Source organism: Schistocerca gregaria, chromosome 4 (genome assembly GCF_023897955.1).
Source record: "Schistocerca gregaria isolate iqSchGreg1 chromosome 4, iqSchGreg1.2, whole genome shotgun sequence".
Taxonomy (NCBI): domain Eukaryota; kingdom Metazoa; phylum Arthropoda; class Insecta; order Orthoptera; family Acrididae; genus Schistocerca; species Schistocerca gregaria.
Window position 1 is genome coordinate 92499127 of NC_064923.1, and position 15528 is coordinate 92514654.

The 15528-nt window shown below is 43.4% G+C and overlaps 1 protein-coding gene and 1 non-coding gene across 15 annotated transcripts in view; both read right to left on the bottom strand.

Annotated features, from left to right (window-relative positions):
• The window catches only part of LOC126365747 (adipokinetic hormone/corazonin-related peptide receptor variant I-like), a 1043803-nt gene that overhangs the window by 75927 nt on the left and 952348 nt on the right, over positions 1 to 15528 (bottom strand). For all 14 annotated transcript variants that reach the window (XM_050008213.1, XM_050008214.1, XM_050008209.1 and 11 more), the window contains one exon: positions 14185 to 14392. In XM_050008213.1, coding sequence (XP_049864170.1) covers positions 14185 to 14392 — 208 coding nt within the window. The remainder of the gene's footprint in view (positions 1 to 14184; positions 14393 to 15528) is intronic.
• Positions 4108 to 4182, bottom strand: Trnas-uga (transfer RNA serine (anticodon UGA)). Its single transcript has one exon. It is a non-coding gene; the product is annotated as a tRNA-Ser (tRNA).

Sequence of the window (15528 nt, forward strand, 5' to 3'; positions counted from 1 at the left end):
TTAGAACTACTTAAACCTAACTAACCTATGGACATCACACACATCCATGCCCGAGGCAGGATTCGAACCTGCGACGTAGCGGTCGTGCGGTTTCTCCCTCGTTGCCCACTCAGTATTGCACCTGAACACCTAAGTCACATACTCCTGCAACCAGGTCCACTAGGTCCACTTCATCTTAATCTGCCTAGAAACCCTCATATAAACCTCTTTACCCCTAGACCTTGCGACCTGATTCCCAGCGTCTCACTAGAGTGCGAAGCACTACGGCATCTGATATAGCGACATCTGCTCTCTAGCCACCGACAATCCCCTTTTTTGGCATACCCTATCCGAATACAACATTGACATCTTCATCATTAACGAAATGTTCCCCGCAACCACAGACACCGTCCACACACCTCCATGTATCGTAAACCTATATTGTTGCCACTGACCTCAAAATCCACTGTAGATCCCCTGCAGAACTCTAGTGGTGCCATCAGTTTACTGAATCCTTCCATAACAATACTGCCCCCATCCCAAAGCACTCCCATCCTGAAAGCAACAGCATCTCAAATGTCATCCTAGCATCTCCCAACCTCCTTCGACACCTCTCTGCGTAAGTCCTTGATACAAATGGAAATTACCATCTATTTGTCCTCCTCACCATATCGTACCCCCTTGCAGCCTATCCCAACTGCATCGAAAAGTTGTCCACAACTATTCCCATCCAAAATGAAATGCCTACCAGGAATCCACAGATACCCAGATTGGAAGCCACCCCCTAGCCTTCCAGCAAACCTGATGATATACCTCATACCACAGCCTTCCTGCAACAGTCCTTGTCAGATGCTACCTCTGCTCATATTCCTACTAAACCCATGTATCCTAATCACTCCACAAAAGCTGTGCTCCTTCTCTGTGAGCCTCATCACTTATATCACTCCTTCCTCCATACTCGTGACCAGAAAACACTCACACACTACTGGGAAATACAGCAGTACGTTATAAATTTCTCGTTGCCAAAAAACACCGCAACTGTGCCAGACATGCACCAGTCTCAATGTTACACACCCATTAGTTCTTCCTAGTACTGAAAATGGGGAGGCTTGCATCCATCAGTGATACAGATAGCCATACCGTAGATGCAACCACAACGGAGGGGTATCTGTTGAGAGGCCAGACAAATGTGTGGTTCCTGAAGAGGGGCAGCAGCCTTTTCAGTAGTTGCAGGGACAACAGTCTGGATGATTGACTGATCTGGCTTTGTAGCAATAACCAAAACGGTCTTGCTGTGCAGGTACTGTGAACGGCTGAAAGCAAGGGGAAACTACGGCCGTAATTTTTCCCGAGGACATGCAGCTTTACTGTATGATTAAATGATGATGGCGTCCTCTTGGGTAAAATATTCCAGAGGTAAAATAGTCCCCCATTCGGATCTCCGAGGGGGGAATACTCAAGAGGATGTCGTTATCAGGAGAAAGAAAACTGGCGTTCTGCAAATCAGAGTGTGGAATGTCAGATCCCTTAATCGGGCAGGTAGGTTAGAAAATTTAAAAAGGGAAATGGATAGGTTAAAGTTATATATAGTGGGAATTAGTGAAGTTCGGTGGCAGGGGGAACAAGACTTTTGGTCTGGTAACTACAGGGTTATAAACACAAAATCAAATAGGGGTAATGCAGGAGTAGGTTTAATAATGAATAGGGAAATAGGAGTGCGGGTAAGCTTCTACAAACATCATAGTGAACGCACTATTGTGGCCAAGATAGATACGAAGCCCACACCTACTACAGTAGTACAAGTTTATATGCCAACTAGCTCTGCAGATGACGAAGAAATTGAAGAAATGTATGATGAAATAAAAGAAATTATTCAGATAGTGAAGGGAAACGAAAATTTAATAGTCATGGGTGACTAGGATTCGATAGTAGGAAAAGGGAGAGGAGGAAATGTAGTAGGTGAATATGGACTGGGGCTAAGAAATGAAAGAGGAAGACGCCTGGTAGAATTTTGCACAGATCACAACTTAATCATAGCTAACACTTGGTTCAAGAACCATAAAAGAAGGCTGTATACATGGAAGAAGCCTGGAGATACTGACAGGTTTCAGATAGATTATATAATGGTAAGACAGAGATTTAGGAACCAGGTTTTAAATTGTAAGACATTTCCAGGGGCAGATGTGGACTCGGAATACAATCTATTGGTTATGACTGAAGAAACTGCAAAAAAGGTGGGAATTTAAGGAGATGGGACCTAGATAAACTGACTAAATCAGAAGTTGTACAAAGTTTCAGAGAGAGCATAAGGGAACAATTGAAAGGAATGGGAGAAAGAAATACAGTAGAAGAAGAATGGGTAGCTTTGAGGGACGAAATAGTGAAGGCAGCAGAGGATCATGTAGGTAAAAAGACGAGAGCTAGTAGAATTCCTTGGGTAACAGAAGAAATATTGAATTTAATTGATGAAAGGAAAAAATATAAAAATGCAATAAATGAAGCAAGCAAAAAGGAATACAAACGTCTCAAAAATGAGATCGACAGGAAGTGCAAAATGGCTAAGCAGGCATGGCTAGAGGACAAATGTAATGATGTAGAGGCTTATCTCACTAGGGGTAAGATAGATACTGCCTACAGGAAAATTAAAGAGACCTTCGGAGAAAAGAGAACCACTTGTATGAATATCAGAAGCTCAGATGGAAACCTAGTTCTAAGCAAAGAAGGGAAAGCAGAAAGGTCGAAGGAGTATATAGAGGGTCTATACAAGGGCGATGTACTTGAGGACAATATTATCTAAATGGAAGAGGATGTAGATGAAGGTGAAATGGGAGGTACGATACTGTGTGAAGAGTTTGACAGAGCACTGAAAGACCTAAGTCGACACAAGGCCCCTGGAGTAGACAACATTCCATTGGAACTACTGACGGCCTTGGGAGAGCCAGTCCTGACAAAACTCTACCATGTGGTGAGCAAGATGTATGAAACAGGCGAAATACCCTCAGATTTCAAGAAGAATTTAATAATAACAATCCCAAAGAAAGCAGGTGTTGACAGATGTGAAAATTACCGAACTATCAGTTTAATAAGTTACAGTTGCAAAATACTAACGCGTATTCTTTACAGACGAATGGAAAAAACTAGTAGAAGCCGACCTCGGGGAAGATCAGTTTGGATTCCGTAGAAATGTTGGAACACGTGAGGTAATACTGACCCTACGACTTATCATAGAAGATAGATTAAGGAAGGGCAAACCCACGTTTCTAGCATTTGTAGACTTAGAGAAAGCTTTTGACAATGTTGTCTGGAATACTCTCTTTCAAATTCTGAAGGTGGTAGGGGTAAAATACAGGGAGCGAAAGGCTATTTACAATTTGTACAGAAACCAGATGGCAGTTATAATAGTCGAGGGACAAGAAAGGGAAGCAGTGGTTGGGAAGGGAGTGAGACAGGGTTGTAGCCTCTCCCCAATGTTATTCAATCTGTATATTGAGCAAGCAGTGAAGGAAACAAAAGAATAATTCGGATTAGGTATTAAAATCTATGAAGAAGAAATAAAAACATTGAGGTTCGCCGATGACATTGCAATTCTGTCAGACAGCAAAGTACTTGGAAGAGCAGTTGAACGGAATGGATAGTGTCTTGAAAGGATGATATAAGATGTACATCAACAAAAGCAAAACGAGGATAATGGAATGTAGTCGAATTAAGTCGGGTGATGCTGAGGGAATTAGATTGGGAAATGAGACACTTAAAGTAGTAAAAGAGTTCTGCTATTTGGGGAGAAAAGTAACTGATGATGGTCGAAGTAGAGAGGGTATAAAATGTAGACTGGCAATGGCAAGGAAAGCGTTTCTGAAGAAGAGAAATTTTTTAAAATCGAGTATTGATTTAAGTGCTAGGAACTCATTTCTGAAAGTATTTGTATGGAGTGCAGACATGTATGGAAGTGAAACATGGACGATAAATAGTTTGAACAAGAAGAGAATAGAAGCTTTTGAAATATGGTGCTACAGAAGAATGCTGAAGATTAGATGGGTAGATCACATAACTAATGATGAATTAGAATGAGATTTTCACTCTGCAGCGGAGTGTGCGCTGATATGATACTTTCTGGCAGATTAAAACTGTGTGCCCGACCGAGACTCGAACTCGGGACCTTTGCCTTTCACGGGCAAGTGCTCTACCAACTGAGCTACCGAAGCACGACTCACGCCCGGTACTCACAGCTCATTCTGGAAACATCCCCCAGGCTGTGGCTAAGCCATGTCTCCGCAGTATCCTTTCTTTCAGGAGTGTTAGTTCTGCATGGTTCGCAGAAGAGCTTCTGTAAAGTTTGGAAGGTAGGAGACGGATACTGGCAGAAGTAAAGCTGTGAGTACCGGACGTGAGTCGTGCTTCGGTAGCTCAGTTCGTAGAGCACTTGCCCGCGAAAGGCAAAGGTCCCGAGTTCGAGTCTCGGTCGGGCACACAGTTTTAATGATGAAAAATTGAATAGTATTGGGGAGAAGAGAAGTTTGTGGCACAACTTGACTAGAAGAAGGGATCGGTTGATAGGACATGTTCTGAGGGATCAAGGGATCACCAATTTAGTATTGGAGGGCAGCGTGGAGGGTAAAAATCGTAGAGGGAGACCAAGAGATGAATACACTAAGCAGATTGAGAAGGATGTACGTTGCAGTAGGTACTGTGAGATGAAGAAGCTTGCACAGGATGGAGTAGCATGGAGAGCTGCATCAAACCAATCTCAGGACTGAAGAGCACAACAACAACAACAACAACAACAGTACTGAAAATCATTCCACTGACTTATCTGGCATCCACCACATCCTTCACAACTGTCCCTTACCTATTGACTTGAACAAAGCCAGTCACTTTGTATCCTATCTCTCTGACATCTTCTCCATCTCTGACGACCCCTCACTTAGACTGCTCTCAGTTCCATACTGTCCCTGTATGCACATATACCACAGTCCCATCCCTGGATCCCAGCTTCCAGTACTTGAACAAAATGCCAGAAGCAGAATTAAACATCCAATCAAAGCACAGGACATAAAACAAGTACTACACAGAAAACACAACACATACCCTGATCATGACTGTATTACCTATCGTCACCTCACGGAATGCCCTACCTCTTTTTTCATACACTTGCAACCCTGTATACCACTATTCTCTCCACAGGCTACTATACTGATCTGTGGAAACCTCAAACCAGCTCAACAGTCGTGAAGACAATGTCTTTTTCTTCCTTGACTTTGAGAATGCATACGACTGTGTATGGCATTCTGGTCTCCAAACTCCAAACACACACTTCCAATCAACTGTTTCCCCCTTTCGCATCCTTCCTCTCCAATCGCCCATCATATGTCATTGCTAACAATACCATTTCCTATGCCTTCCACCTCACTGCAGAAGTACAACAAGGTTCCGTTCTCTCTCCTCTCTGTTATCTCTTATACACTACAATGAACCAAAACCACCTCCTCCCAACCACCTCCTTCAGTATGCTGATGACACCTTTTCCCTCACCCTCTCTCTTACAGTCCAGACATTACAAAGATCCCTCCAAATCCACATCAATCAGTTTACCTCCTGGTGTAACCAACTGCTCCTTAACATTTACTCGTCCAAAGTCCAGGCAATAATTATAGGATGTATTATATGCACCTTCTGTCTCCATGACTTCTACTTCACCATTTAGGACCATCTCATCCAGCTAACTAACATGCTAAAAGACCTTGTATAAACCTTCGACAGACAACTAACATGGAAATCTCACTTACTATCCATCCAAAAGAAAGTCCACAATAGACTTAAAGTACTAACTTGTGGGGGGTCTCCACTCATACATTGTAAATTCCATCTACAAATCCGCAATCCATCCCATCTTTTTCTATGCAAATGTTACATGGATCTCTGCCTCTCCAAAGTTCTATACATCCATCCAGATGATCGAATGCCATGCTCTCCATCTCTCTTTCCCCATCCATTCACCTTACCCCACAGGGATTCTTTACCAATACATCAAATTCGCACCTCTCCTCGCTCACATTGAACACCTCCAAATAACCTACACCATATGTAAACTTGACTCCAAAAATTTTACCTTGCCTCTCTCCTTTCCAGTCCAAGCGCACTGCTATGCCTCTATTTACACATCCCACCTACCCTTCACCTGCACACCACCATATCTTCTCCAAAATAAATTTCAACCATCTCCCTCTCTCAGACCACAAACTCTGCCCTGATATATACCCATCCTACCAACTTACCAACTCTAAATCCATAACACCCAATCCACCACCCCCCCCCCCCCCGTTTCCCACTCGGGGCTCTCTCCTCTTCCTCTCCCCCTACTTCACCTCATCCTACAGCCTTCACACCTCATTCTACTCTCCAGTCTACAACTTCCAATACCAGCTGCCCATCTCTAATTGACCCCATAGCTAACCCCATCTTGTAGCCACCTCTTCCTAGTTTGCTTTCCTCACCATCACCAGTTCCCTGTCTCCCTACATATCCAACCTTTTCATCTACAATTCAGCGTCCTAGGGCACGTCCTGTTCCAGTTATGGAGAAAGCGAACGGTGCTCCGTTTTTAATGGTCGGCGTATCTTTTGTTGCGTTTAGAGCTTCACCAGTGTTTTTCCAAGCGTCTAGTGTTGAAGTGTTTGTCAAGTGTCTTTAACTGCATCCACGTTTTATCACTGTTTTTAAACAATTCATGGCGACAGGACTATGTTATTTACATTTCTCCCGTTTATGTCACGTTTTTAGTACTTTAAATTCATAGTACATGTTTCTCCTTGTTTGTGGTTTGTAGCATCTAAGTTAGTGCTAACTCCTACTGCCTGAAGAGCGTGTTATTTGTACCGATGCCAGTCCCCCTCCCTCAACCATCATAGGGCGACGGAAGTGAAATAACAATAAAGGGGGAAAATACCAGTTTCCAAGTTCAGTAAGTTAAAAGGGCAGTAGTGTAGACAATAGCCCCTTCAACATGAGAGAGGTAACAACTAAATCATCCTCAAATGAAGTATGCTCCTACTTGATGCACTTTATTGATCAGAATCCCCAAAACTTCACTGAACGTCGTCTGTCTTTTCCTTCGGCACTTCCGCTGTTGATCTCTTGGATCGCTAAATCAGCTATGATTCTTACGGGTATATTCCTGTATCAGAAACATTACATTCTGAGCAGATAACTTACGGGAATGCAGTGGGTTAACATCGTCGACAACCACCAATATTTCGGCAGGAGCACACACTGCAATTTCCAAGGCAAAACTGCAGCAAGTAAGCGCTGTGCAAGTCCATTTAAAACATCAGTTTTCAGAGAACGGCGATCGAAACACTTCACATAATATATCCACAAAATACGACCAATCCTGTTCCAAATGATCCCTGCGTAGGGCAAAAATGCGGTAAACTTTGGTGGTACCCCGGTATTATCATCACTCACGCGGTTCAACGTTCGTTGATAGAGCAAAGCACGTTTAATCTGTGTCTCACTGTAACCATTCTGACGAAACGTGACTTCGAAATGGGCTATCTCAGCTGTCAAACTCTCATCGTGATAACTATCACCCTGCAGATATGTCAGTATGAGTAGGATTCCTATAAACAGCATGTCCCAACATACCTCACCGTTGAATATTAATCTCACGATCGACAACTTCTGACGTCGTTCATCTTTGGTTTGTGATGACGCTAGTGTGTGTGTGTGTGTGTGTGTGTGTGTGTGTGTGTGTGTGTATGTGTGTGTGTGTGTGTGTGTTCTCTTTAGAGAGCTTCTCTGAAAACAGAGGTTTTACGAGGTTTTAAGGGTGAACGAAAGGGTGACGGTCGGAAAAACTCTAAAATATTTTTTATTACGTAATTCGAATGTGTATACTGTACATCGAAGAATTATTTCCCAAAAATTATGGGCGAACTCCAAAAAGATTACATTTAATGCTCGTGGCAAATGCACTTCAAATCAAAATCGACGGTGAAATGCGCCGATTCTGTGGAGACAAAGCCGCCAGCGACGATGCGATCAGTGGCGAAAAGAGTTTTGAGGACTAAAATGAGGGCTTTTCAGGTCAAAGAAGCAGAAAGCGGCCATCCACTAGCGGGGGCGATAGTTGTTATGGGCTAGGTATCGATGATATCCTATACTTTTGTAGCTTTGTCCTTTTTTTATATGACAAATATGTGTCAAACTTCGGACGCATTTTTCTCAAAACCATGTTTTTCGGCATGGTTGTCTCCCACACTACAATTTTCATTCAATTTTAATGATTTCTGATCTCCCTTGAAGCATTTGAATTCTCTTCAGTTCATCGTTTCCGATTTTTTATGTTGATATTTAGTATATTTTTTCTGAAAAAAGAGGGGTCGAAAAACGGCCAGTTTTTCAAATATTCTACAACTTCGTCAAGAAATTTTTTTCTGCCCATCCCTACGATGAACTAAAATTAGATCTGTAAGGGTCAAGGGTCAGGATTATACGAGAATGGTTCAATAAGTAATGCTCCACATTTCTTTTCACAGAACATATTTATCGTTGTTGTTGTTGTGGTCTTCAGTCCTGAGACTGGTTTGATGCAGCTCTCCATGCTACTCTATCCTGTGCGAGCTTCTTCATCTCACAGTACCTACTGCAACCTACATCCTTCTGAATATGCTTAGTGTATTCATCTCTTGGTCTCCCTCTACGATTTTTACCCTCCACGCTGCCCTCCAATACTAAATTGGTGATCCCTTGATGCCTCAGAACATGTCCTGCCAACCGATCCCTTCTTCTAGTCAAGTTGTGCCACAAACTTCTCTTCTCCCCAACACTATTCAATACTTCATCATTAGTTATGTGATCTACCGATCTAATCTTCAGCATTTTTCTGTAGCACCACATTTCGAAAGCTTCTATTCTCTTCTTGTTCAAACTATTTATCGTCCATGTTTCACTTCCATACATGTCTGCACTCCATACAAATACTTTCAGAAATGAGTTCCTAGCACTTAAATCAATACTCGATGTTAAAAAATTTCTCTTCTTCAGAAACGCTTTCCTTGCCATTGCCAGTCTACATTTTATACCCTCTCTACTTCGACCATCATCAGTTATTTTTCTCCCCAAATAGCAGAACTCCTTTACTACTTTAAGTGTCTCATTTCCTAATCTAATTCCCTCAGCATCACACGACTTAAATCGACTACATTACATTATCCTCGTTTTGCTTTTGTTGATGTTCATCTTATATCCTCCTTTCAAGACACTGTCCATTCCATTCAACTGCTCTTCCAAGTCCTTTGCTGTCTCTGACAGAATTACAATGTCATCGGCGAACATCAAAGTTTTTATTTCTTCTCCATGGACTTTAATACCTACTCCGAAATTTTGTTTAGTTTCCTTTACTGCTTGCTCAATACACAGATTGAATAACATCGGGAATAGGCTACAACCATGTCTCACTCCCTTCCCAACCACTACCACCCTTTCATGCCCGTCGACTCTTCTAACTGCCATATGGTTTCTGTACAAATTGTAAATAGCCTTTCGCTCCCTGTATTTTACCCCTGCCACCTTCAGAATTTGAAAGAGAGTATTCCAGTCAACATTGTCAAAAGCTTTCTCTAAGTCTACAAGCGCTAGAAACGTAGGTTTTCCTTTCCTTAATCTTTCTTCTAAGATAAGGCGTAAGGTGTTCCAGTATTTCTAAGGAATGCAAACTGATCTTCCCTGAGGACGGCTTCTACTAGTTTTTCCATTCGTCTGTAAAGAATTCGTGTTAGTATTTTGCAGCAGTGGCTTATTAAACTGATGGTTCGGTAATTTTCATATCTGTCAACACCTGCTTTCTTTGGGATTGGAATTATTATATTCTTCTTGACGTCTGAGGGTATTTCGCCTGTTTCATACATCTTGCTCACCAGATGGTAGAGGTTTGTCAGGACTGGCTCTCCCAAGGCCGTCAGTAGTTCCAATGGAATGTTGTCTACTCCGGGGGCCTTGTTTCAACTCGGGTCTTTCAGTGCTCTGTCAAATTCTTCACGCAGTATCGTATCTCCCGTTTCATCTTCATCTACATCCTCTTCCATTTCCATAATATTGTCCTCAAGTACATCGCCCTTGTATTGACCCTCTATATACTCCTTCCACGTTTCTGCTTTCCCTTCTTTGCTTATAACTGGGTTTCCATCTGAGCTCTTGATGTTCATACAAGTGGTTCTCTTTTCTCCAAAGGTCTCTTTAATTTTCCTGTAGGCAGTATCTATCTTACCCCTAGTGAAATAAGCCTCTACAATCCTTACATTTGTCCTCTAGCCATCCCTGCTGAGCCATTTTGCATTTCCTGTCGATCTCATTTTTGCGACGTTTGTATTTATTGTTTAGAGTCAGAATTCGGCGACAATTTGCATCATCATGTCTTGTCCGTGTTCTATTTTTGTACGTAGTCTCCATCGCGTTCTATGACCGTATGCCAACATTGTCCTGTAGGAGAGCCATGTTTTCACTCCATGACTGACAGCTTTCGTCTCCCGTAACGATCCGTGGCCGAAAGGCCTCTCCGTCGGTCTCAAAACGCTACAATAATTCAGATGAAATGACCTTTCTTTGACTCTTGTTGTCCGCTGTGAGCATTCGTGGAAACCATCGTGTGCACCTCTTTGAATACCCGACAGTCTCGATCACTGCAGACGCACTTCCAATGCTGACCGACGACTGTAGAGCCAATTGTCGAGTAGTGATGAGCCGGTCGGCACGAATAACGGCATCGGCATGTCTGGATCAGTGGCTGTGACAGGACGTCCCGAGCCTGGCTGGTCATGGAGCTCTGTTTCTGCAGTTCCTGAGGCTGTACCTTCCTTTACCCATCGCCCAACTGTACTCCTATCAAATGCGGCATCGTCATACACAGCACACAATCGTTGATGGAAGTTCACCAAGGTTTCTTTTTCTGCACACAGGAACTCAATAACAGCATGCTGCTTGAACGTGAGTCGTATATAGACGCTGTACTACGGCTCTGCCATCTGCAGAATGGTTCGAAACTTCACCGACGCACAGAACAAACATCAAATGTGAAGAAACAACAAAGACGTTTGTCTGTGTACAGGGTGACTATAATTAAAGTTAAACTTTCAAAACGCTGTAGAAATAACACTACTGGTCAGAATGACGTCAAATTGCAACGGAATATTATCGGAGAAAGGGGGGGGGGGGGGGGGAAGTATGGCAGAAGAAAAAAATAGTGTGAAAATTGATCACTAGATGGCGCTGTATGTGTTAGAATACGTAAATGAAAACACCTGTCATGCGCACGACCCATTGAATTTGGTAGAAACACGCCGGGTACACGGCTTTTCCTCCTTTCGCGACTGCGACGTTCTCCATGACTTTGTCAACGCAGGATCGCGCTCTGTTTGTAAAACTATTACAAGACTGATGGCTGTGCACACGTCGCTTTGCAGAAGTTACGGACACTGAAGGGTTTGAAAAAAGGCGTTGGTCCGATGAATGCTGTGGGTCTCGAATAAATGATTCAGAAATTCTAAAAGACTGGTTCTTTTGGTGTGCAGCCTGGTAGAGGGAGGAAAAGAATTAAATTCAAAATTAACAGCCTCAGTTGCGGAGTTACCTAGATTTATCTAGGTTTCAATTGGGATAACCCAACCTTCTTCAGAATTACACTTACTAATGTTGTCCATAACTGAGTTCCAGTGCAACACTCGTGGCTGCCGCATCGCGGTCGGGAAGTGGGGTTCTGAACAGCTTCAGTTAAGTTTTTAAAATATGACTACACTTGGTGTATTTGTATTTTTAGTTTGACAATGTCCATTATGGACAAACATTAGTAAGTGTAATTCTGAAGAAGGTTGGGTTATCCCAATTGAAACCTAGGTAAATCTAGGTAACTCCGCAACTGAGGCTGTTAATTTTGAATTTAATATTTATACAGTTGCTGACAAGGCCGCGAAATGGTGAAAGTATTGAGGAAAAGAATTATTTCTAGGTCAGTGGAAGCAGTGACCATAGCAATGCAGGAGGAGACGAGTGACGGTGTGCAAACGTGCAGTGCACGGAGAATTGCCCGAAGATTTGACGTACTCGTGAGCACGGCGAGTAAAATCCTACGAAACATCCATCTTTGCTATCCATTCAAAATTACCATGTGCACGAGCTGATTCCTGTTGACCTGCCAGCAAGAGAGAGACCTTTGGTTTAGAATTTCTTGCTCTTATGGAGGTGGACAATGATTGGCTGTAGAAGATTTTGTGGACAGACGAAGCCCAGTTCTATCTGACAGGATACGCCAATACACAGAATTGTGGAATGTGGGCAACGGAAAATCCACATGCAAATCAACCATTACCACTTCATCCTGAAAAGGTCACTGTGCAGCATTACAGCATCGATTAACAATCATAGGGCCATATTTTTTTCGAAGAGACAGAAGCTTCCGGTCATGTTGCCTGTACCGTCACTGGCAAGCGGTATCAGCGCGTCGTTTCAGCTCTCCAACAGCGTCGATGTGTGGACGGGATCATTTTTACGCAAGATGGCGCACCTCCGCAAATCCAGTTAAGCAGCTGCTGAATCGCCATTTCGGAAATGCTAGAATTATCAGCCGCCACTTCCCTACAGCCTGTCCATCACGATCACCTGATCTTAATCCGTGTGACTTCTGGCTGTGGGGCTACCTGAAAGATGTTGTGTTCAGTGCTCCGATTGCAAACTTAGCTGCACTGAAGACACTCATTGCGCAACATATTCTGAACGTGACCCGGGGAACACTTCGATCAGTTGTGAACATGCTGTTACTCAATTTCGACTTGTTGCACAAAACGGTGGACAGCACATTGAACATGTCTGCTCCAGTCACACGGAAATTGCTAATCCGATTTGATTTTGTGATGCTTTTTATGTGGTTTTTGGCCCCAGGACAATTAAAAACCGAAGTGACATGCTTTTTATGCGGTTTTTGGCCCCAGAAAAATTAAAAAACGATGTGATTGATGCTTTCTAATGCGTGTTTTTGCCTCAGGATAATTAAAAACCGATTTTGCCCATCCGATGTTTTATGACCTTGCCGTGGTGGATGGGCTTACATAACTAACAGCATCACAACTCTACACCCATGCACACTGAGTAGTACAGTTTGTTTAACGTCAAACGTACGCCTTAGGCATTGCCGTGTGATTCAATTGTCCTTTGTAGTCCACTACTATTCAGTTATGATGCTTACAATGCCATGTATTGGTACATTTTTTAACTGCTTATTTTCTTTCTGCCATACGTTTTCCCCCTTCTCCGATAATATTCCGTTGCAATTTTACGTCATTCAGACCCGTGGTGTTATTTCTAAAGCGGTTTGAAAATTTAACTTTAGTTATAATCACCCTGTGTATTAATGGCTTTTTAAAAAATGTGCGACATTATTTATTGAACGACCCTCGTATGCTAATTTCATGTTTCAGACAACCACAATCGGAGTTACAGCGACAACCGTCGATCTACCTCCTTTCAGAGCTACCTCGGAAAAACCCCAATTACACAGTGAAGATATCAATATTTTTTATTAAAAAATCAATAAGAACTTCATTGTATGTATTATTCAGTGCAGCAAACCCCATTTGTCTATTACATTCCAATACGTAGAAAAACAATCTTCAATTTGAGCAATAATTTCGTCAGTCACCCTGTCGTTATCCTCTAAAAACTGGCTCCCACAGCGCTTCCTTGCTGCAGTGTTTATTTGAAAATGGCAGGATGAACTGTCGAAATATCGGCGGCTGTCAGTGACATCACCCGGCTGCATACGCGTAAGTTATTTGAACACCGCATACGCCGGTATAAAGTAAGGTTTAACGTTGAATTTTGTTCAAACCATTCCATCGCCCATTCGACTCACGTCAACAACAGAAGTAGACGAGATAGCAGACGAAAACTTTCTGTACTGCTGGCGCTCTGGTGGTCCGCTAATTGGGCGACAGCCAGCGGAACACAAGTGAACGCTAGCGAATGCGAACCGAACGCGACCGAACGCCGCTCGCTCGCGCTCGGCTAGCGTTTACACCAGAGAGGAGTGTGTCTCTGTTCGCTCGAGAGTCCACTCCGGTGTAAACCAGATTGCCTGGACTGAAATTCGCGCACAGCTCACGAACACAGCAGCAGCAGCAGCACGGCGGCGCGATCGTGAGGCTAGTTGGCGGGACTTACCGTCGCTGAACTCGCGGGAGCGCCGGTAGATCTCGCCCAGGATGGACGTGTAGGAGAAGATGATGACGGCGAGCGGCAGGCCGTACATCATGAGCATGCCGAAGCCCAGGTACGAGTACTCGGACAGCTTGCTGGGGAAGGAGTTGTACGACACGCACTGCCGGTACCACGTCACGTTCGGGTGCGACTCCACGTGGAACACGAACATCTGCAGCACACCGGAAACCCTAGTGTCACACAATAAGAGCTCCCAGTTGGAGAAAATACTCGACGCGTAGCTCATACAAATTTAGTGCTGCTAGGGCATGCATGGGACACATGTATTCATAGTTGCGAATGCGGACAGCCGTCGGGTGTATAATTGGAACGATGACAATGAAAATTTGTGCAGCACCAGTAGTCGACCCCCGATTTCCCGCTTATCATGAGCGGTCGCCTTATACCATTAGGCTATCCGACCACGACTCCCTGGTTCCATATGTCGTCAATCATGTCTCTACAAACTATACTCGTACATCCATTACGTATAGGGTGACAATTATTCAACAACATAAAATAAAATCGTCATAGCTTCAGAACGGTTTGCGTTAAGGCGTTCAAACTGCACGGTTGGCCGCAGAGCATGATGCGAATTAGTATGCGCATGCATGGTTTGGTTTAACGACGAACCACACTTTCAAATGGTTGGGTTCGTGAACAAACAAAATTGGCGTTTTTGGGGGCTGAGAATCCGCATTTCGCGGTCGACAAGTCTCTTCACCGTCAACAGATCCTGTCACGGAATAATACGGAGCTTGACCCAATCGAAGCAGGAGAGTGTTTGATGTCTTAGAGGAAAACTTTGGGGCCCGCATTCTGACTGTGTGGTACCCAGAGGACAATGGCATGGACTTCGATTGGCCACCATATTCTCCAGATCTGAACTCATGCGACTCCTTTTCGTGGGGTTATATTAAAGTGTACAGCAATAACCCCAAAACCATTGCTGAGCTGAAAACAGCCATTCAGGATGTCATCGACAGTGTCGATGCTCCGACACTTCAGTGGCTCATGCAGCTACTCGTCTGCGCCACATCATCGCCAATGATGGCAGGCGTATTGAACATGTCACAACCCAAATTTGAATTTCTGTAGCGACGATTACATGTTGAATAAAGTGTGACCCACAGTAGTTTGTAACTAACTTACGTTTCTGTCCGAATAGTTCAATAACTGGCGGGTAACAGCGGATGCATTCATTGCATCGTAATTTCGAATAATACAGGCACTTTAATACCATATGTATGAGATAGGCGAAATACCCTCACACTCAGATCCAGGAGAATGTAGTAATCCCAACTCCAA